The following is a 24100-nucleotide window of genomic DNA, read 5'->3' as shown; positions in this document are numbered from 1 at the left end:
TAGATAAGGCGCAACCGGAGCATTTGGCCAATCTCGCCAATCAGATCTCCCATGCTGGGGACTATCTTCTCTCCGCTTCCTTGGATGCTGCATCCTGTGCAGTTGAGGCGTCAAGCAACGTTATTGCAATTCGACGTACACTTTGGCTAAAGGCATGGCAAGCGGACTTGTCTTCTAAAAAGTCCCTCACTAACCTGCCTTTTCAGGGGGTGCGCCTCTTTGGGTCCCAATTGGACCAGATTATTAAGGACGCCACCGGAGGCACGAGTTCACTCCTCCCTCAGTCCAAGCCTCGCAGACCCCCACTAAGGCGTCAGTTTCGACCCTTGCGGACTTTCCGCCGTTTCAATACGGCAGACAACTCCTCCAGCCAACAGAGACCGCAGGCTCGCCAGGAGAGAAGGAAAGTTTCCTTCAGACCCACTCCCTGGCGACCCCACTCCTCCCAGGGCAGACCGTCCAGATCTAGATCTGGACGGTCTACTTCAGCATGACTATCATCGGGCACGCGAGGGGCCTTTCCAATTGGGAGGTCGACTTCTTTCCTTCAGGGACGTTTGGCTGGCCGCCGTGGAGGACGCCTGGGTCAGGGAGGTCGTATCCTCAGGATACAAGATAGAGTTCGTCTCTCTCCCACGGGATCGTTTCTTCGAATCCCGGCCTCCAAAGGATCCAGCCTTGATCCCGGGGTTCTCTACAGCTATCGCCGCTCTCCTCAGTTCCGGGGTGATTGTGCCCGTTCCCGAATCGGAGCGCTTCACGGGGTTCTACTCGAACCTGTTCGTAGTGCCGAAAAAAGACGGCGCAGTTCGACCCATCTTGGATCTCAAGCTGCTCAACAAGAGGGTCCGCCTTCGCCACTTCCGCATGGAGTCGCTTCGCTCGGTCATCGCCTCCATGGAGGAGCAGGAATTCATGTGCTCAATAGACATCCAAGATGCCTATTTACATGTTCCAATTTTCTCCGGACATCAGAAGTTCCTGCGCTTTGCGATTCGACAGCACCACTACCAGTTTGTCGCACTGCCCTTCGGTCTTGCCACCTCTCCCAGAGTCTTCACGAAGATCATGGCTGCGTTGATGGCTTTGTTGAGAGTCAGAGGCCTCGTTCTTTTCCCGTACCTAGACGATATTCTGATCAAGGCTCCCTCATTCCAACAGGCTCACCAAAGTTTGTCAATCGTCCAGGACACTTTCCAATTTCGGGTGGATCGTCAACAGGAAAAAGTCTCTGGTTCCTACCCAACGCCTGGTCTTTCTAGGTCTTCTGTTCGACACTCGTCGGTCAAGGGTCTTTCTCCCACAAGAAAAGATTCTCTCTCTGCAGCAGGAAGTACGATCGCTGCAGACCTCGCGATTCCCATCCCTCCGTACAGCCATGAGGGTCCTGGGAAAGATGGTCGCGGCGATAGAGGCAGTTCCCTTTGCCCAATTTCACGCCAGGCCTCTCCAGCAGGCCATTCTGTCGAAGTGGAACAGGTCGCCTCGGTCCCTGGATCGCCCTGTCCATCTTTCTTACCGGATCAAGCGGTCTCTCAACTGGTGGTTGTCGTCACCTCTCATTCTATCGGGTCGATCCTTCCTTCCCATTCACTGGCAGATAGTAACCACAGATGCCAGTCTCCTCGGTTGGGGTGCTGTGTTCCGCAACCACACTGTTCAGGGTCGATGGTCGGATCGGGAATCAGCGCTACCGATCAACGTTCTGGAGATTCGAGCGATCCATCTTGCTCTGGTCCACTGGGAAAGGCTCCTCAAGGGACTGCCGGATTCAGACAGACAACGCCACAGCGGTGGCATATGTCAACCGCCAAGGGGGAACACGGAGTGTTTCAGCCCTGGCGGAGGTGTCCAAGATTCTTCGTTGGGCGGAGATTTCCGTCCCGACAATTTCCGCGGTTCACATTCCCGGCGTAGACAACTGGGCCGCCGATTTTCTCAGCCGCGAGGGTCTCGCGGCGGGAGAATGGTCCCTACATCCGGAAGTGTTTAATCTGCTCTGCCTTCGGTGGGGAACCCCGGATGTAGACCTCATGGCGTCTCGCCTCAACAGGAAAGTCCCACAATTCGTGTCCAGGTCTCGGGACCCTCTGGCAGTGTGCGCCGACGCCCTGGCCGTTCCTTGGTCCCAGTTCGAACTTCCCTACCTGTTCCCTCCTCTGCCTCTTCTTCCCAAGCTGTTGAAGAAGATCAAGGCAGAAGGACTTCCGGTCATTCTCATCGCCCCGAATTGGCCCAGAAGGTCTTGGTTCGCGGACATTGTCAACCTTCTCGCGGACGCCCCTGGAAGCTTCCAGACAGAACAGATCTGCTGTCTCAGGGTCCGATTTGCCACCCCAATTCTCGGCCGCTCAATTTAACGGCGTGGCTGTTGAGACCGAGGTTCTGAAACGAGCAGGATTTTCCGACCACGTAATTCAGACCATGATCCGAGCCAGAAAGCAATCATCTTCCAAGATTTACTACCGTACTTGGAAGGCCTATTTCACTTGGTGTGAGACCAATGACGTCGCGCCCATGTCCTTTTCGCTCCCTTCAGTCCTAGCGTTTCTTCAGGCAGGATTGGATGCGGGGCTTGCCCTCAGTTCCCTGAAGGGTCAAGTTTCGGCGCTGTCCATTCTGTTTCAGAAAACGTTGGCTTCCCGTCCTCAGGTTAAGACTTTTCTTCAGGGCGTGGCTCACACGGTCCCGCCGTACCGGGCGCCCGTGGATCCATGGGATCTTAATCTGGTTCTTGAGGTTCTGCAAGGTCCGCCCTTTGAACCCCTCAGGGATATTTCCCTTTCTCTCCTTTCTTGGAAGGTAGCCTTTCTGGTGGCCATCACCTCCGTCCGGCGCGTGTCGGAATTGGCAGCTCTTTCGTGCCGCTCTCCCTTTCTGGTTCTCCACCAGGATAAGGTAGTTCTGCGGCCTCCGCCCTCGTTCCTTCCGAAGGTGGTGTCCTCGTTTCACCTCAACGAGGATATCGTGCTCCCGTCCTTTTGTCCGAATCCAACTCATCCCCGAGAGCGGTCCTTGAACAAGCTGGACCTGGTTAGGGCGGTAAGAGTCTTATCTGTCTAGGACGACTTCCTTGCGAAAGACAGAGTCTCTTTTCATTATCCCTGATGGAGCGCGGAAAGGTCACCCGGCGTCAAAAGCCACCATTGCTCGCTGGATCAGATCGGCTATCCTGGAAGCCTACCGTGTTAAGCGTCGCGGAGCCCCTCCGGGTATCAGGGCCCACTCTACTCGAGCAGTGGGTGCCTCCTGGGCGGTGCGCCACAGAGCTTCCGCACTGCAGCTTTGCAAAGCTGCAACATGGTCATCGGTTCACACGTTTGTGAAATTCTACAGAGTCCACACCTACGCTTCGGCGGACGACAGCCTAGGTAGACGGATTCTGCAGGCCGCGGTGATGAGTCCGCTGGCCTGATGGATGTTTGTTTCCCACCCCAGGGACTGCTTTGGGACGTCCCAAGGTCTCTGTGTCCCCCAATAAGGCGAACGAGAAAACAGGATTTTTGGGTTGCTTACCGTAAAATCTGTTTCTCGGAGCCTTCATTGGGGGACACAGCACCCTCCCATGTTTTACAGCTCCTGTTCTTACTTTGGTTGAATGGTTACAGTTGAGTTGTTTATGTTGTCAACCTATTCTGTTACTTCTCCTACTGCTTTCTCACTAACTGAGGAATTCTCTGCCGGTCGGTGGGGTGTACACTGCGGAGGAGGAGCTATCTTTTTTTGTGCATAGTGTCAGCCTCCTAGTGGCAGCAGCATACACCCAAGGTCTCTGTGTCCCCCAATGAAGGCTCCGAGAAACAGATTTTACGGTAAGCAACCCAAAAATCCTGTTTTTTCCGCTATGCGATTCCGCAGCATTGGCACAGCAACTGCGGAATCCCATAGGATTGCATGGGATGCGTTTTGTTAGCGTTTTTTAAGCGTTTCTGGCTCTGCAGTGGCTGAAAGGCTTAAAAAAAAAAAAAAAAAAAAAAATGCAACGTTGGGCACACAGCCGTACTGTTGACAGGTGCAATAGTGACGCATCAGTGCAGCCTATCTGGTTTCATGCTGACTACATTAACTTCACCATTGAGCCAGTGATTGGCTGCAGCAGTTATCTGCTGTCGGAAAGACTTGTGGATTTGATGTTCTATTGGTAAATAATGGTTGGGGCTTAGTGTAGGGCACGAGGCGTCCCACAGCTGACATGTTTACATTATATTACAGAAAACGTACAGATGCTTCTCACAAAATTAGAATATCATCAAAAAGTTAATTTATTTCAGCTCTTCAATACAAAAGGTGAAACCTAATATTTTAGAGTCGTTACAGACAGAGTGATCTATTTCAAGGGTTTATTTCTGTTAATGTTGATGATTATGGCTTACAGCTAATGAAAACCCAAAAGTCATTGTTTCAGTAAGTTAGAATAATTAACAAAAGAAACACCTGCAAAGGCTTCCTTAGGCTAGTTTCACACTTGCTTTTTTTTGCAGCGCGTTTTTCCCGCAAAAAAACGCATTGAAAAAACGCATACATAAGCATACAACTGCTGCGTTTTTTTCAAGCATTTTTATGAGCATGCATGAAAAAAACGCAGCGTTTTTATGCGTTTGTATGCGTTTTTAGCGCGTTTTTACCGCGTTTGCGTTTTTTTCCAACATTTTTAGGTGGCCCCTCACACTACCCAAACCATGACTTTACTAACCCTAACCCTGACCCTAACCCTAACCCTGACCCTAACCCTAACCCTGACCCTAACCCTTAACCAAATCATACTTAACCCTAACCCAAACCCTAAACCCTAACTAACCCTGACCCTAACCCTGACCCTAACCCTGACCCTGACCCTAACCCTTAACAAAACCATACTTAACCCTAACCCTGACCCTAACCCTAATCCTGACCCTAATCCTGACCCTAACCCTAACCCTAACCCTGACCCTAACCCTTAACAAAACCATACTTAACCCTAATCCTGACCCTAACCCTGACCCTAATCCTTAACAAAACCATACTTAACCCTAACCCTAACCCTGACCCTAACCCTGACCCTAACCCTGACCCTAACCCTTAACAAAACCATACTTAACCCTAATCCTGACCCTAACCCTGACCCTAATCCTTAACAAAACCATACCTGACCCTAACCCTGACCCTAACCCTAACCCTGACCCTAACCCTTAACAAAACCATACTTAACCCTAACCCTGACCCTAACCCTTAACCAAACCATACTAAACCCTAACCCTGACCCAAAACCCAACCCTAACCCTGACCCTAACCCTAACCCTAAACCCCCTTAACTAACCCTAACTCTAACTCAAACCCCTAAATTCCATGGTTAAAAAAAAAAAAACGCATATGCAAAAAAACGCTTACATGAGCATGCCAGTGCGCACATATGCGCATCCATAGGCTATAATGGCCATTTTTAGCGCAAAACGTGCGCATATGTGCGCATGCGCTTTTTTGCAGGGCCAAAAAATGCAACATGATGCGTCTGGAAAATCCAATCGCACACCCCAAAAAAACGCAGCGCATGAAAATCGCATACATGCGCTTACAAGCGCGCAGGTATGCGCACCCATGTTAAACATAGGGGAAAAAACGCATGCGCAGGTTAGCGTTTTTTTCCAGCGCTAAAAAACGCAAATGTGAAACCAGCCTTAGTCTGTTTCAGTAGGCTCCACAATCATGGGGAAGACTGCTGATTAGTCAGATGTCCAGAAAGCAGTCACTGACACAATCCAAGGAGGTTAAGCCGCAAAAGGTCATTGCTAAAGAAACTGGCTGCTCAGAGTGCTGTATTCAAGCATAGTAACCCCTTAGTGACAGAGCCAATTTAGTACTTAATGACCAAGCCAATTTTTACAATTCCAACCACTGTCACTTTGAGGTTATAGCTCTAGAATGCTTCAACATATCCCAGAGATTTTTTTTTTCGTGACATATTGTACTTCATGTTAGTGGTAAAATTTCTTTGATATGACTTGCTTTTATTTATTAAACAACGGAAATTTGCCAAAGGTTTTGTAATTTTCAAACTTTTAATTTTTGTACACTTAAATCAGATCGTGGTGTCACACAAAATAGTTACTAAGTAAATAATGTTTCCCTCCTGTCAACTTTATATCAGCACAATTTTGGAAACACAATTTTTTTTTTGTTAGGACGTTATAAGGGTTAAAAGTTAACCAGCGATTTTCTCATTTTTCCAACAAAATTTACAAAACCATTTTTTCAGGGACCACCTCACATTTGAAGTGAGTTTGGGGGGGTCAGTATAACAGAAAATCCCCAAAAGTGACACCATTCTAAAAACTGCACCCCTCAAAAGTGCGCAATACCAGATTCAAGAAGTTTATTAACTCTTCAGGTGCGTCATGAGAGCTAAAGCAATGTGGAAATGGAAAAATTAACATTTTACTTTTTTCACCAAAAATTTACTTTGGAACCAATTTTTTTTTAATTTCAAAAGGGTATCAGGAGAAACTGGACCTCAAAATTTGTTGTGCAATTTCTCCTGAGTATGCCGATACCCCTTATGTGGCGAAAATCCACTGCTTGGGCGCATGGCAAGGCTCAGAATGTAGTGTTTTGGAGACCTCCTGATGTACCTAAACAGTGGAACCCCCCTCCCAATTCTAACCCCAACTTTAGCCCAACCCCGGAAATACATTTTTTTTTTTTTTTTTTTAATTTTATTATTTTTACCTAACTAAGGGGGTGATAAAAGGGGGTTTGGTTTACATTTTTTTTTTTTTTGATCACTGTGATAGGGTCTATAACAGTGATCAAAATGAACCAATAGGAAAAATTTCCTATTGGTGCCGGCTGGCAGATCTTAGCGGGAGTACTGCGCATGCACACACCATTTTCTTCCTGGAAGAAGATGCCGGCGCCAGGGGGACTTCAAGGGGGGATGCAGGGACACCGGAGGTACTGGAGGAGGATCGGGGGACCCCATTGCTCTCTCCTCTGATGTACGATCACATCAGAGGAAGCGAGAAATTAAATGGGAAATCTGACTTTTTTTTTTGCAGTTATTCTGTGAATAACGGCAATCATAACACCGCGGTTGATAAAAACCGACCTGAATCATGTTCTCCGGAGTCTCAGATACCCTTTGTAGCGGAGACTTCGGGGGAATTCCGACTGTGGGGAGCGCTATACACTTATTTCCCTTTTTTTAACGGCACTGTTGAATAAGTACCCCTAACTGACGCCGTTAAAAGGCGTATCGACGGTCGTTAAGGGGTTAATGAAAAGTTGAGTGGAAGGAAAAAGTGTGATAGAAAAAGGTGCACAAGCAACTGGGAAAACCGCAGCCTCGCAAGGATTAAGAAAAGGCCATTCAAAAATGTGGGGGAGATTCACAACGAGTGGACTGCTGCTGGAGTCATTGCTTCAAGAGCCACCACACACAAACATATCCAGGACATGAGCTACAAGTGTCGCATTCCTTGTGTCAAGCCAATAATGACCAATAGACAACGCCAGAAGCGTCTTACCTGTGCCAAGGTAAAAAGAACTGGACTGTTGCTCAGTGGTCCAAGGTGGTGTTTTCAGATGAAAGTAAATTTTGCATTTCATTTGGAAATCAAGGTCTCAGAGTCTGGAGGAAGAGTGGAGTGACAGACAATCCAAGCTGCTTGAGGTCTAGTGTGATGTTTCCACAATCGGTGATGGTTTGGGGAGCTGTGTCATCTGCTGGTGTAGGTCCACTGTGTTTTATCAAGACCAAAGTTAGCGCAGTCGTGTACCAGAAAAGTTTAGAGCACTTCATGCTTCCCTCTACCAACAAGCTTTTTGGAGTTTGAAATTTGATTCTCCAGCAGGACTTGGCACCTGTCCACACTGCCAAAAGTACCAATACCTGGTTTAAAAACAACAGTATTACTGTGCTTGATTGGCCAGCAAACTCACCTGACCTTAATTTATTGGTGTATTGTAAAGAGGAAGATGAGACACCAGACCCAAAGATAGCAGCCTTCATCTCATCTGCATCAACTGTTATCAAAGCAACCTGGACTTCCATAACACCTCAGCAGTGCCACAGGCTGATCGCCTCCTTGCCACGCCACATTGATGCAGTAATTGATGCACAAGAGGTCTAACCAAGTATTGAGTGCATTTACTGACCATACATTTCAGTAGGCCAACATTTCGGATTTTAAAATATTTTTTTTCAAGCTGGTGTTATAAAGTATTCTAATTTACTGAGATAATGATTCTTGGGTTTTCATTGGCTGTAAGCCATAATCCTCAACATTAACATAAATATTCACTTGATTATTTTTAATTTTGTGAGAAGCATCTGTAGATGCGCATTGTAGCTTATGTATGGTGTAGAATGTATTTCTCCATCGCTTCATTGGGGGACACAGGAACCATGGGTGTATGCTGCTGCCCCTAGGAAGCTGACACTATGCACATAAGAAAATTAGCTCCTCCTCCACAGTATACACCCCACCGACTGGCGCTGGATTAGTCAGTTTAGCTTAGTGTCAGTAGGAGGTGGACCCAAGTCTTTCATTACACCCCTATCTACCTCAGCGTGCGTCGTTCCCTTGCAGGTTCCAGAGGGATACAGAGTGAACAGTCACATCTGTACTCCCACAAAGAGACTATGAGAACGACGTGTACTGCCACACCCTATCTTCATAGGTCTAGCCGGCAGGATCAAGAACTAAATAGATCCTAGCCTCTGCCTCACACCCACTCGCCCACCAGAGCCTGTCGGTAGATGGAGGCAGAGACGTCCGCTAAAGGGTACAGACATCTTATTTCCTCACTGGATGTAAGGTACAGCGCGGCTCCATGGGTCCTAAAGCAGGAAATGCTGGCTAAGATATTGGACGTTGGAGCGTCCACAGCCCTGGGCTCTCAGAGCGCCGCGACAGCGACCTGGATTTGGGGTACCTTTCCTTCCAGGGGAAGCCCGGTGACAGCGCTACTCCAGGGGTCTTAAGTCAGCAGGTGCTGGCTTAGGCATAGGATGTTGCGGCGTCTCCAGCCCCGTTCCCTCATAGCGCCGCGACAGTGCGGCTGGCGGGATACCTCCGCGCTGCACTGCGCCCCTCCGGCGGCCACCGCTTCAAATTTAGGCCCCGGCTTCTATTCGGGCCTTGTGCTGGGCGAGGCCACGCCCCCTCGCTCGGACGGGCTTTCTCCCGCCCGTCTCGTACCTCCCACCGCCACACTAAGGGGACTAGGGTCGGCGAATGGTTCTGCCCTCTCCCCCCCAGCCGTCCTATGGGCCCTGAGCGGGTCTTTCACAGGGGCAGCGTCCAAGCGCGGTTGTTCCGACCACCTTCTCCTTCGGCCACATTTGCCACCCACTACTTCTGCAGGGGGGAGCATCCAAGCGCGGTTGTTCCGCCCATCTTCTCCTCTGCAGAGCGTGTCTTCTCCTAGGCAGCCGCCATTTTCTTCAGCCTGAGAGCCGGTCGCCTTCCCTGTCTACAGGAGCCGTTCCCAAGCGAGCCGAACATTAGCTGAAAGTCGCTTCACAGGTGCCGTGAGTAGCTCTGCACTGCAGACTGATACCCTCCTCTGCTCTTGGTCCCCTAACCGTCTGGCGCCGCTTAGTGGGTTAGCTCACCATGTCTAATTCTAAGCCACTTCGCTCTCGCCCCCCAACCTCCTCTTCTTCCTCAGCTGTGGTCAGTCACTTTGCATGTTTTGCTTGCAAACGCAAATTTCCATCAGTCCAGTCCTCTCCCCTCTGTCAGGACTGCAGCAACCCCATTGATCCCACCGCTCAGGAGCCCCCGGCTGGTCCAAGTGAGAGTGAGACCCCTATTCCAGAGTGGGCTTCCTCTCTTTCTCAATCTGTGGCAGATCTCACCAAGGTGTCTCAGACCCTGGTTTCTGTACTTGATAAGTTGCCCCTGCAGACTTCCGCAGGCCACAGGAAGCTCCGGCTGAGCCTACCAACATTAGCTGCAAAAGATCCAGACAGGGGCACCGCTCCGATTCATCTTCTCGCTCCGTCTCGCCCCATAGCCCGTCACAGCGGCCCGGGTTGGCCAGATCCTCTTCTCCTGAACCAGGCGAAACTTTCTCGGACGTGCCCTCTGAGGATGTTTTGGAGCTGGACTCGAACCACATCGCAGACATGAGGGATATGGTCCAGAGCCTCATTGGGACAATCAACCAAACCTTTAAGATCAAGGACTCGCCCACGGAATTCGCAGATCAGGGTGTTTCGTTCAGGCGGTCTAAACCGCCTACCAAGATCTTCGCTCCTCATTCTGAGTTTCAGAAGATTCTGACTAGGGAAAAGAGAGAATCTGACCAGGCGCTTTCAAAGAGGGAAATGCCTTGGCGTCTTATACCCTTTCTCGCCGGAGCTCACCGCAGAATGGTCAACTTCTCCTGTCGTAGACCCGCCAGTTTCCAGACTATCTAACACTGTCCTTCCAATCTCTGGGGGAGCGTCGCTAGGAGATCCTAACGACCGAATCATAGAATCTTTTGCGAAATCAGCCTTCGAAGCGGCGGCATAGGCCCTAAGTCCGGCCTTCGCCTCTACCTGGGTTTCTAAGGCCATAACCAACTGGGCTAAGGATCTCCAACAAGGCATTCTGGCCGGGGCTCGTCCAGAGCAAGTGGCGGACCTCGCCGACCAGATTTCCCATGCAGGCGAATATTTGGTATCTGCCTCCCTAGATGCTGCGTCTTGCGCAGCCCAGGCAACTAGCAACGTTGTGGCTATTCGACGCACAGTTTGGCTTAAGGCCTGGCAGGCGGACTTATCGTCAAAAAAGTCCCTCACCAGCCTACCCTTTCAGGGTTTGCGTCTCTTTGGTGACAGACTAGACCAGATCATTAAGGATGCCACTGAGGGCACAAGCTCCCTTCTGCCCCAGTCCAAGCCTTGTTGGCCTCCTCCGAAACGTTAGTTTCGGCCCTTTCGACCCTTTCGTCGTTTCGCGACCGCAGAGTCGCCTTCTAATCAACGGAGGCCACAAGCGCGCCAAGATAGGGAAAGATTTTCCTTTAGGCCCACTCCTTCCTGGCGCCCCCATTCCTCCCAAGGTAGATCCTCCAGGTCTAGACCTGGAAGGTTTTCCTCAGCATGACTGGCGTCAAAACCCCGGCGCATCCCACCGCTTGGGCGGCCGTCTTCTTGCTTACAGGGACGTCTGGCTCGCCTTGGTGGAAGACGCATGGGTCAGGGAAATTGTATCCTCAGGATACAAAATAGAATTTGTTTCTCATCCTTGGAATCGATTCTTCGAATCCCGACCCCCAAAAGATCCCTCTCTGATCCCGGGCTACCATACCGCCATCGCCTCTCTCCTCGATTCGGGGGTGATTATCCCCATTCCAGAAGCAGAGCGCTTCACGGGTTTCTATTCAAACCTGTTTGTAGTACCAAAGAAAGATGGTACGGTTCGGCCCATTCTGGATCTAAAGTTACTAAACAAAAGGGTCCGCCTGCGACACTTGAGACTGGAGTCCCTTCATTCAGTATTCGCTTCCACGGAGGCACAGGAGTTTCTGTGCTCCATAGACATTCAGGACGCTTATCTACATGTTCCCATCTTCCAATGACATCAGAAATTCTTGCGCTTCGCGATGCATCAGGAGCATTTCCAATTTGTCGCTCTACCGTTCGATCTCGCCACCGCTCCCAGGGTTTTTACGAAAATCATGGCAGCGCTGATGGCCATTTTAAGGATCAGAGGTCTCGTGCTCTTCCCATACCTGGACGACGTCCTCATCAAAGCTCCGTCCCTGGCTCAGGCTCACGAAAGTGTCGCCATCGTTTGCGATACCCTTTCCCGATTCGGGTGGATTATCAACAGGAAAAAGTCCGACCTGATCCCAACCCAACGTCCTGTGTTTCTAGGCCTACTTTCCGACACCCGTCAGGCGAAGGTTTTCCTTCCCGAAGAGAAGAGAGTAACTCTCCGGCGGGATGTTCACCTGCTTCAGAGTCCTCGGCCCACTTCTCCTCCGTTCAGCCATGAGAGTCTTAGGGGGGATGGTAGCCACGGCGGAAGCGATTCCCTTGGCCCAGTTCCACTAGAGACCACTTCAGCAGGCCATTCTGGCACAGTGGAACAGATCAGTGTCCTCCCTGGATCGTCCAATCCGACTCTCTCATTTCAAGTCAGACTGTCCCTCAATTGGTGGCTAACATCACCTCTCATCTCCCAGGGCCAGTCTTTTCTTCCGGTGCATTGGCAGGTGGTGACGACAGACACCAGCCTCCTCGGCTGGGGTGCGGTATTTCGCCATCTGACCGTCCAAGGGCATTGGTCGTCACGAGGCAGCCCTCCCGATCAACGTCCTGAAGATACGGGCAATTCTTCTGGCCCTTCTTCATTGGCACAGGCAACTCAGGGGTCAGCCAATTCGAATCCAGACGGACAATGCCACGGCGGTGGCATATGTCAACCACCAGGGAGGGACTCGGAGTGCCTTGGCCGAGGTATCCAAGATCCTTCGTTGGGCAGAGGCCTCAGTTCCAGCAATATCCGAGATACACATCCTCGGCGTGGAAAACGAGGCCGCCAACTTTCTCAGCCGCAATTGCCTCGCGGCAGGGGAATGGTCCCTGCATCAGGACGTCTTTCATCAAATTTGTCGGCGATGGGGAAGCCCGGACATGGACCTTATGGCGTCCCGTCTGAACAGGAAGATGACTCGGTTCGTGTCCAGAGCACGCGATCCTCTCGTGGTAGATGTCGATGCTCTGACCAATCCTTGGTCACAGTTCGCACTCCCCTATCTATTTCCTCCCCTTCCTCTTCTCCCCAAACTGTTGAAGATCAAGGCAGAAGGGGTGCCAGTCATTCTCATCGTGCCGGATTGGCCCAGACAGGCTTGGTTCGCGGACATTGTCAACCTTCTCGCGGATGCGCCTTGGAGACTTCCAGACAGACCGGATCTACTGTCTCAGGGTCCGATCTGCCACCCCAATTCTCGGTCTCTCAATTTGACGGCGTGGCCGTTGAGACCGCGGTTTTGAAAAAAATCGGGCCTGTCAGACCAAGTAATTCACACCATGATCCGTGCTAGGAAACCGTCTTCTTCCAGAATATACTATAGAACGTGGAAGGCCTATTTTGAGTGGTGTGAATCCAATCGCATTTCGCCTGTGTCTTTTTCGCTCGGTTCTATTCTGGCCTTCCTCCAGCTGGGCCTGGACGCTGGACTTGCCCTTAGTTCCCTAAAGGGCCAAGTTTAGGCTCTTTCCGTGCTTTTCCAGTGGTCGTTATCTTCTAGTCAGCAGGTCAAGAACTTTCTGCAGGGGGCAGCTCACACAGTACCGCCGTATCGAGCGCCCGTAGATCCTTGGGATCTAACTCTAGTCCTAGAAGCCCTACAAGGTCCCCCCATTGAACCTCTCAGGGAGGTCTCTCTGTCCTTTCTCTCTTGGAAGGTGGCCTTTCTGGTGGCTATTACTTCCATCCGGCATGTCTCGGGATTGGCGGCCCTTTCTTGTCGCCCCCCCCTTTCTTGGTGATTCACCAGGATAAGGTGGTACTGCGACCTCAGCCTTCCTTTCTTCCTAAGGTGGTATCTGCTTTCCACCTGAATGAAGACATTGTTTTACCTTCTTTTTGCCCAGCTCATCACATCCCCGGGAACGCTCCTTGAACAGACTGGACCTGGTCAGGGCCGCGAGGGTCTATTTGGCTAGGACCGAGGCGTTCCGGAAGACAGACTCCCTTTTTGTCATACCGGATGGTGCACGAAAGGGCCTGCCGGCCTCCAAGGCCACTATTGCTCGCTGGATTAGATCGGCAATCTTGGAGGCTTACCGGGCCAAGAGCAGAGTGCCTCCTCCAGGGGTTAGGGCTCACTCCACTCGGGTAGTGGGTGCCTCCTGGGCGGTGCACCACAGAGCTTCGGCACTGCAGCTTTGCAAAGGTGCAACCTGGTCATCTGTTCACATGTTTGTGAAATTCTACAGGGTCCACACCTACGCTTTGGCGGATGCCAGCCTAGGGAGAAAGATCTTGCAGGCAGCGGTGGTGAGTCCGCTGGCCTGATGGAAGTTTGATTTCCCTCCCCAGGGACTGCTTTGGGACATCCCATGGTTCCTGTGTCCCCCAATGAAGCGATGGAGAAAACAGGATTTTTGGTTGCTTACCGTAAAATCTGTTTCTCGGAGCCTTCATTGGGGGACACAGCACCCTCCCATTTTTCACAGCTTCGGTTATTGGTTTTGTGTATTGAGTTGTGTGTTTGTTCTCTATTCTACTACTTCTCCTACTGCTTTTTCACTGACTAATTCAGCGCCAGTCGGTGGGGTGTATACTGCGGAGGAGGAGCTAATTTTCTTATGTGCATAGTGTCAGCCTCCTAGTGGCAGCAGCATACACCCTTGGTTCCTGTGTCCCCAAATGAAGGCTCCGAGAATCAGATTTTACGGTAAGCAACCAAAAATCCTGTTTTTCTGGTGCTCAGACTAATTAAGATGAAGCAAATTTATTTAGAGGCCTGCACTTCAATATAGCTGGGGACAATTCTAGTGCACTGGTGTACAAGTTTTTTTTATTCATATTTTTTTTTTTTTTTTTGGTAAATCCCCCATATTATTCCTTTCGGCTTTTAGATAATTAAGATTGCTATGAGCTGTAAGCTTTTTGTACCTGTTTTTGTGGTTTGGCAGATGATTGATAGCCCCTTCTGCTCTTCTCATGAATTTTGTCCTTTTCTCTTTCAGTGGCCATTGTAGCAGTTGTCATGTTGTATTTTGTGAATCACCTTAGAGGTAAGTAGTTTTATCTTCTGTTCTATGTGACTGGTGAGGAGTAAAATGTCTCTACATTGGAAGTTTTTTTTTTTTTTTATCCAGTTCATATACTGGAGCCTTGTATCAAAATGAGATTGTTCCAAGTGTCTCCTACTTGTGCGTTGCCATCAGATTTAAGTTTTCAAACCTCTTCATCCTAGGTGGTGACCTTAATCTATCGTCTTGGGAGAGGGAAAGACTGCAAAAGCAAGCCGCCATTGAGTGAGTATCATCAGAAAAAGCTAAAAATTCAAAATGGAGCCTTAGCAACTCTTTCCTCCAATACTGCCGCTAAGCAGCTACCTTGGTCCTTCTTGACGATCACTGGGCTTTCAGTCTTCTATTGTCTACATCAAGACAGATTTGTTTAGTGAGTGGCTGCAGTGGTCACATGCTTTAGTTGTGCGATTACTGCATCCTTGTCAGCAAAGACCAGGGATATTTGCCAAGGGGTTACGTGATGCTGACTTTGATTTCACATATACCAAAGTCTTTGGAATAAAAAAAAAAAAAAAAATGTTATTGATGAACACCCAATTTAAAAGAGGACCTGTCACCAGACTGAAAGTGGACAGTTCTTGCTCTTATTTTATTCATACTGCTCCCCGGAGTGGCAGATTTGAAAGAAGAAAAAAGTTTGAGACATTGGGCTTATTGTTTAGTGGTAGTTTTATGGTCTTCACCAAGGGGACGTGGCTTTCAGGATTCTGTGTGGTCATGTCTTTAGGCTGCTCTGTATTATTACCCTGTGAACAATGGCCCCTTGGAAAAGGATAAAAAGTAGCACTAAACGAAAAGACCCAGCCCTGTGGAAACGTATGGTAGAATTAAAAAAAAAAAAAAAATGCTCTGGAGCAGCAAAAGTGAAATGAAAGCAAAAGCTGGTCTCTCTTGACCTGGTGAATTAATGGTTTTTTTTTTTTTTTTCAGTCTCCAATGGTGATAAGTTTTTTTATTTTTTCCCCTGAATTAAATTCTCCACTGTATAATGAAAGACATTGCAAATATCTGTTGTATTTGGAAAGTTTAAAGGGGTATTCCTATCTCTAAATTCCTATCCCAATATGTGTAGTAGGTGTGATAGCAAATACCTTCAATTAGAACTGTATTCTAGTCCTTCTGACTGACTGTCGCTTACCCCATGTTCAGGTCATTGTATCCATGGTTATGACCACTTATGGTGGTGATTAGTAACTAGTGGTAGTATCCGTGGATACCTAAGCTACTGCAATGCCCTGCACATGGGGTAAGCGACATATGGGGCAAGCAACATCAGAACTATACTACATTTCTAATTGGAGGTAATTGCTATAAATATTATTATTCTTACTGTAAAAGGGTCTAATTTTATCCTCTTTGAGTAAATTATAATCGCTCCCATTTAAATGACCGTAAACTGAGAACTAGCAAACTAAAGAATTGACACCTTGTATAAATGAGTTAACCCGGTTGTAAGGTGCTGGAGCAGAGTTATGATGGATCCAGCATGGTCATGGCTTTCATGCCCCATAGCGTTAACTTTTTATCATACAACAGATGAGCTTTATTTTCTGACTCCAAACCACAAACTTTAAGATCCATAATGTTACACCCCTTTAATGTTTTGTGATTGTCTGTGCCATTGCTGCTATCTGCTGTAGTTTAGAGGATTGGGCCGCTCCTGTTAATGCTTCCTGCTGCCTTGTGCTTTTTAGCTTTGCCGCCTCTGCTTACTATTAGGCCTCTGTTTCTACATGATTTCCTCTGTCACTTGGTCTGGTTTTCAAAGTGCTGCGTCTGCACTAAAACTTCTTGGCAACTTCCCTTTTTATGGCTCGCTCAGACAAGGCAGATTGTAGGTTTTCGCCATGAGTCTGCAGCAATGTATATGGTGTCGTCAGTACCCCATCCATATGCGACATAAGAATCCGAGTGGAAATCGGTAATATGCAGTGCAGCTCTGCAGTGGATTTTCACTCCTTGTGCAGTCAGCAACTGAAAAACTCCATGTACCAGGTGCTGCATTATCTAATTCAAAGACTAATCTTTAAATATATTAGTCTACTAGCTGAAGAGCTCGGCGCTGCCCGGGCATAGTAACTAACTGTGGTTAGTTATAGCAAATTATAATTATCCTCCATCCCATAGTCCCGTGCCCATATACCCATCATACATCTCCATCTCATAGTCCCGTGCCCATATACCCATCATACATATCCACGATCCCATAGGCCCGTGCCCATATACCCATCATACATATCCTCCATCCCATAGTCGAGTGCCCATATACCCATCACACATCCTCCATCCCATAGTCCAGTGCCCATATACCCATCACACATCCTCCATCCCATAGTCCAGTGCCCATATACCCATCACACATCCTCCATCCCATAGTCCCATGCCCATATACCCATCATACATATCCACGATCCCATAGGCCCGTGCCCATATACCCATCATACATATCCTCCATCCCATAGTCGAGTGCCCATATACCCATCACACATCCTCCATCCCATAGTCCCATGCCCATATACCCATCATACATATCCGCCATCCCATAGTCACGTGCCCATATACCCGTCATACATATCCTCCATCCCATAGTCCAGTGCTCATATACCCATCACACATCATCCATCCCATAGTCAATCATTATGACGACATGGTGAGCGGCGGGGCTTGCAACCTATGATGACATCAGCATCGCCATGGCAACCATTATGACATCATAATGAGGGGCGGGGCTTGATACACTTTTTCCCCATTATGTAGATGGGGGCAAAATTGTTTGGTGAATTGGAACATTTTGCCTCACAACATAGCCTAGGACACTCTCGGGGTCCAGACGTGTGATTGTACCAAATTTTGTGGCTGTAGCTGCGACGGTGCGGATGCCAATCCCGGACATACACACATACATACATACGCACACTTGAGCTTTATATATTAGATAAAGTGAAGTTGGTTGTAACCCTTGCATGACTTGGGGCAGGGTTCACCATTGCTCACCAGATGTACTGTAATTCACACAATTTACAGCTGGTGTAGTTTTGTTTGGCGTGTGCCCCAAATTTGAGGTTTATGCCTCTTAAAGGGAATCTGTCACCCTTTTTTTCGGCTTGCAGCTGTCGGCATAGACATCGGGGGCTTATCTACAGCATTCTGTAGTGCTGTAGATAAGCCTCCGATGTAACCTGAAAGATGAGAAAAACACGTTATATTATACTCACCGGGGTGGGCGGTCCGGTCCGACACCTCCCTTCTTCATGCGATGACGTCCTCTTCTCCCGTCCTGTAATGGCTGCGGCGCAAGCGCACTGCTCTGCCCTGTTGAGGGTAGAGCAAAGTCCTGCAGTGCGCCGGCGTCTGGAGAGGTCTGGCGCCTGCGCACTGCAGAATTCTGCTCTGCCCTCAACAGGGCAGAGCACTGCGCTTGCGCCGCAGCCATTACAGGACGGGAGAAGAGGACGTCATCGCATGAAGAAGGGAGGGACCGGACTGCAATGCCCACCGGACCGGACCGCCCACCCCGGTGAGTATAATATAACGTGTTTTTCTCATCTTTCAGGTTACATCGGAGGCTTATCTACAGCATTACAGAATGCTGTAGATAAGCCCCCGATGTCTATGCCAGCAGCTGCAAGCCGAAAAAAAGGGTGACAAATTCCCTTTAATGCATTTGGCACATCTTTCTCTAGGTGGCTTCAATTTAGATAAGATCTATAGGCAATCTGATTATAGGTTCAGCAGGTTTTTTTTTCTTGTCTGATCCTTTGGATTCCAGAGAGGTAAGCAGCATAAGAGGAACTCTGTGTACCCCCTCCCCCCATTTCCTAATTTACTTGTGTTAATATACCATGCAGCAGAAGAGCGTTGGAAAGCAGAGCTTGAATCCTCCATACACTTTGGTTACGGGCCAAACCAATGCTGTAAGCTATTTTGCCCGACTCTCCCATACACAGGAGCATTCTCTTCTCTCTTTCTCTGAGTGCTGCTGTTAGACTCCTCTGGCGGGGGCTCATCAGTTTTGGACCAAAAGAATCTGAAATCAGACATATAGCGTACCCTTATCTCCCCCAACATCATCTGTGGGGGGCTTTTATCACATTAGACTGTGGTTTGGATCGATAGCTGTCAGCGGGTTCAGTAGACGTTCGCTTAATGAGTAACATTTGTTATATTATTTCATAGATACATGATTTGTAATATATCTTATGAGAGAAATCCTTCTAAGTTCATGAGCAAAATCTGTATTTGGTGAAGACAGAGAATCCCAGAGCAGAGATGAGAGTTGCTACAGACAATCTGGACCCATAACACTATTTAATGAGGAAAAAGTTTTAAAGGAAATTTGCCAGAACTCTGGAACAATTTGCACCAAAATAGTCTTTGCACCATATTTTTATGCCTTAATCCCCCCCAAGACCTCTTTCTGCAGACTGCAAACGAATGTAGCTTGGCACAAACAAAATCCACTAATGCCTGGCACAGTGTAAACCAGCTGTAATAAATGGTACAAACTTAGACCGTCTAAAGATGCCTCCGATTTATCATTCCGCATGAGTCACTATGATAAATCTGAAGTATTTCAGGACTATGAAAGTTAGTTTTTTTTTTTTGTTTTGTTTTTAAATGAATGATATTGTTCCAAATACACCTGTAATTTGTTCTATAAATTAAAAAGAAAAAGGTCTGGTATGACTGGCCAAGAAAGAATGAACTTGATGGATCAATCACTAGGTTAGTTATAAGTCACAATGTAGCATCCAGGACTTTTATGAATTCTGTGATTCATGACCTTGGCATAGTGCGGCCTGTGGATCACATGTGGCCCTTTGCTTGTCTTTGTGAAGCACGGGGACCAGGATAGCCAAATGGATAGAAACTGTGGCTTCCCGCACCTCGTGACTGCCCCCAGCCCTACATCTCAATTTCATTTGTTTCCGCATCTTCTGGACGCAGATACCGGTGAGTAAAATGATGGAACAGGGAGCCATTAGCTCCTTCTTCCTCAATTAGCCTGTTCGTCTGAAAGCCCATCACTTCATTGACTGTAGAGTGGTGCCTCAATACACAGCGACGATCAGAGCAGCGTATTGGGGGAGCAGGGATAGGCGAGTAGTTTTTTTTTTTGTTTTTTTTTAAATTGTCAGAACTTTTAGGAAATTGTGGAGACCTCTTACTGTGTCTGGGGCCATAATCATGTTGGAACCTGTTGATGAAGGTACACTGGCTGAACATCAGGAGCAATGTGATTTTCTGCTTATAAACCTTACATAAAGCAGTAAATTATACCTGTGGCTAAGAGTACACGATTGGACTTATTCTGTCGTAACATGCATTAGCGGCGGGTCACTATAAGTAATTCTGCTCAATATTAAGTGGTATAAAACAATAAGTTTGGTCTGTTGGGTCGGCCCTCCACAACAGTCACGCGCTCTCATGTGGCCCAATGAGAAAATGAATTGCCCTCCCTTGTGTTATAATGTCTGCCATTACTACCTCTTGTGGTAGGGCTCTAGCAGTAAAGAACCCTTTCTGCCTGCCAAAATTGCCTTTCTTCCACACGTAAAGAATATCCCATGTCCTTTAAGGAGTAATAAATCAGTCCTTTGTATGGCCCACAAAACTTTTCTAACCCCTTACAAGAAGAGACCTTGACCATGTTCCTATCACTTGAACTGACCATTGCTTAGTGGCTGGTAATTTTTCAGAGAAGGCTAGACATAATAGTGTATATGAAGTCTATGCACAGAGAGCCTGATTGAGTTACATGGCATGTATAGGTCCTTCATACCATCAGGCACTAGAACCCCTGCTGATGAGCTGTATAAAGGAGCGCTCCGGTATGTGCCGCGTCCCCTCTGTTTACCAAGCACCGCTCAGGACGGTGGGATTCTGTCCCATAGGACTGTTGCTCTGAATTCCAAACTGTACAGAGCTTCAAGCTTGGTAGGGGACAAGGAGTTGGTGTGCCTTGGCCCCCCAGTAAGCTCATCAGCGTGGTGCTGCTAGTCCAGCTCTCACCAGTCCTATTTGTTGTGACCCAAGCAAAGAGTGCCGCTCCCCCAACCTTTATTGGTGATGGGCTTGAAAGGGGACTTGCTGTCAGGTTTGCTTTCTGAGCTCAGCCAGCCCTCCCCTCTGTTTGCATTGACTCTGGAGGCTGGCTTAGCTAATGATCAGGAACTGGCACCGACTCTGAGAGGGTGCAAAGTGCTTTACTGGTGTCTGAAATGTGAAAATAAAATGCTAGAGAAATGTGATGATAAAGCAGTTCAATAACTGATGGTAGATTTGTAGCGGCAAACGCTCAAGCTCCTTTGTTCACCTGCCTGCCACAGGAGGGTGCTGTTGTCATGTTAAATAATGAGATCTTTTTCTGTCTTTTCAGCTCATCTTTCTCCATCTGTTTTCTTCTTTTTTCTGTTTTTTTTTTTTTTTTTTTTTTTTTTTTTATAAACTTTCCTATGAATCAAAATATTTTAGAAAGTCAGTGTCTATGTAAATTAAACTTGTGTCCTTTTAGTTGTGGTGTCACTGAGATTTTCCTTAGGAGCATGCTGGTCATCACTACCTTAGAAGGCTTTTCTAGTCTTAATCTGTGCTGTGCATTTATTTTGCTTGGCTTGCTTGTTTCATCTCCCGCTCGTGTTCTTTGATTACTGGGTGTAAAACTTCCCTAAACTTTGACAATAGCAGTAATGCTCAAGTGTGATTGCTGTTTTCCCTTTTGGTGGTAGCGGGTATCACACAAGCGACATTTTCTTAGTTTCTGTGCTTTTCTCCACAACAGCTTAAAGGGTAGTATGCCTTGGACTACCCTTCTAGATTGTGGGTGCTCCAGTGACCATACGGTTATAGAAGGCAAATGATCAAATCTGTTTCAAAGCCGCTTTAGTATTGGTTTTCCTGTTGCATAAATTTGGAGGTTTTTAGAAGGTCCCATGATATGGACCATAATTGCATGCCACTAACTTTACTGGTATCCACAGAGGATTGCCTACATTATGCCATTGGTTCTGTAATCTAGCGTTGACATTTGTGCTCATTTTAATGTAACTCTATAATCTTTTGCAGAAAAGAAACTGAATAGCAAAATATCACCTTCCTGTGCGCTGAAAGCAGTCAGCAAGTTGTCACCTTGAAGAGCCTTAGTGTCTTCTGAGCTTGCTGCAGACATTACTAGAGTTGTATTCCTGTCTATAAACTAACCACCTCCTTCTATGTCAGCAGTAATGAAGGAATCCTTGTTCTAGGCTTTACTGGTCGTCATTGCATAGACTGGTTAAATGGCATTTTGTACTCCATATGGTCTGTGCTTGCAGCTTTCTTTTAATTTTATTTTGGCCTGATGCACTTAACATGGGTCACTTTGTTATAAACGCTCTTATTTCTCTTTTTAGCACTTTATGCCTTAGCGCAAAGTACTTCAGAAATGCTGCAGATTTACTGCTTGTTTTACATATGTATTTTATTTTTATTTTGCATTTTTCTGCAGTGAGTCGATGAGATTTTGTAAAGTTTAATTCACTCCAGTACCGCAAAATGCAGCAGATTTTCCAGCTGTGGATATATACTTTAAACAGCAGCTCTCAATGTCCTCCTGCACTTTAGGATGTTTTATGTAACAAAAAAACAAACTGCAGTTACTGGGGAACCTGTCACGTAAAAACAAAAATGATATTGACCTGTGAATCTGTGGTTACTCTGTAGGGTAATGGCATTCTAAAGCTGCCCAGCCGCTGCACTAAAACCACCGCTGCAGGGAGGAAATAAACTTTATTGCTCCTGGCAGCCTCGTGCTTTCAGTCATACTGTAGAGGCACGGCTTCAGTCACCGGTCATGATGTACATAGTGAGCAGCAGCTGTAACCGCTCGCCCACACGGACTGCCAGGTAGCTCTACATCAGTGATGGCAAACCTTTCTGAGACCAAGTGCCCAAACTGCAACCTAAAACCCAATTATTTATGACGAAGTGCCAAATGTCCCATCATGATCCCCTTCATGTAGAAATTTGCCCCATCATGATCCCCTTCATGTAGAAATTTGCCCCGTCATGATCCCTTTCATGCAGAAATTTGCCCCGTCATGATCCCCTTCATGCAGAAATATGCCCCATCATGATCCCCTTCATGTAGAAAAATGCCCCATCATGATCCCCTTCATGTAGAAATATGCCCCATCATGATCCCCTTCATGTAGAAATATGCCCCATCATGATCCCCTTCATGTAGAAATGCCCCGTCATGATCCCCTTCATGCAGAAATATGCCCCATCATGATCCCCTTCATGCAGAAATATGCCCCATCATGATCCCCTTCATGTAGAAATGCCCCGTCATGGTCCCCTTCATGCAGAAATTGCCCATTCCACCACTTTCATCATTTCCTTCTCCCCATCATTCGCCCTCTCCCCATCACTGGCCATCTCCCCATCAATGGCAAACACATATATATATATATATATATATATATATATATATATATATATATATATATATATATATATATATATATATATTTATTGAGAGGCGCTGCCGTGGCTGGATGTCGTCAACATTCGGCTCCGCGGCCGCGCCGCTCAATGTATGAGAGGCAGCCAGGAAGCTTCAGCCCCGGAACAGTGAGGCGAGGCCACGTGCCAGCTGAGAGGGCTCTGTGTACCCTCTCTGGCATGCGTGCCATAGGTTTGCCATCACTGCTCTACGCTGATACACAGCCGTGCCTCTGTAACTGAAAGCCAGAGGCTGCCGGGAGGAATAAAGTTCAGTTCATGCTGGCCACCAGGCTATAAGTGCAGCATCCAGGCAGGTTAGGAATGCCATTAACACCGTATCTGCAGTTTTAATAGCATTTGTTTGACATGACAGGTTCCCGTTAATCATAGAATTATAGCTACTAGGCCATGACGATAGATTATATATACAGCTCTGGCAAAAATTGAGACCACCACATCAAATCCCTGTCACGGCCAGCCCATTCTCCAGACCTGAACCCCATTAAAAACCTCTGGAATGTAATCAAGAGGAAGATGGATAGTTACAAGCCATCAAACAAAGAAGAGCTGCTTAAATTTTTGTACCAGGAGTGGCATAAGGTCCCCCAAAAGCAGTGTGAAAGACTGGTGGAAAGCATGCCAAAACGAAAGAAAGCTGTGAATAAAAATCATGTTTATTCGACAAAATATTGATTTCTGAACTCTTCCTGAGTTAAAACATTAGTATTGTTGTTTCTAAATGATTATGAACTTGTTTTCTTTGTATTATTTCAGGTCTGAAAGCACTGAGGTTTTTTTTTTTTTTTTTTTAAAATGTGACCATTTCTCCTCTTCAGAAAGAAACCCCCAGCAAAATCTATTGCTTGG

The 24100-nt window shown here is 47.5% G+C and overlaps 1 protein-coding gene across 2 annotated transcripts in view; it reads left to right on the top strand.

Moving 5' to 3' along the window:
- The window catches only part of MFSD1 (major facilitator superfamily domain containing 1), a 90305-nt gene that overhangs the window by 57066 nt on the left and 9139 nt on the right, over positions 1–24100 (top strand). The window contains exons 14-16 of one of the 2 annotated variants that reach the window (XM_073578979.1): positions 14678–14725; positions 14908–14968; positions 21812–23174. In XM_073578979.1, coding sequence (XP_073435080.1) covers positions 14678–14725; positions 14908–14968; positions 21812–21827 — 125 coding nt within the window. In that variant the 3' untranslated portion in view covers positions 21828–23174. Of the gene's footprint in view, positions 1–14677; positions 14726–14907; positions 14969–21811; positions 23175–24100 lie in introns of those variants that run through there. The other variant, XM_073578978.1, reaches the window with a different exon arrangement.

Source organism: Dendrobates tinctorius, unplaced genomic scaffold (assembly GCF_039654945.1).
Source record: "Dendrobates tinctorius isolate UK_male_01 unplaced genomic scaffold, ASM3965494v1 ptg000060l, whole genome shotgun sequence".
Classification (NCBI taxonomy): Eukaryota; Metazoa; Chordata; class Amphibia; order Anura; family Dendrobatidae; genus Dendrobates; species Dendrobates tinctorius.
This window is presented reverse-complemented; position numbering and strand designations above follow the sequence as displayed.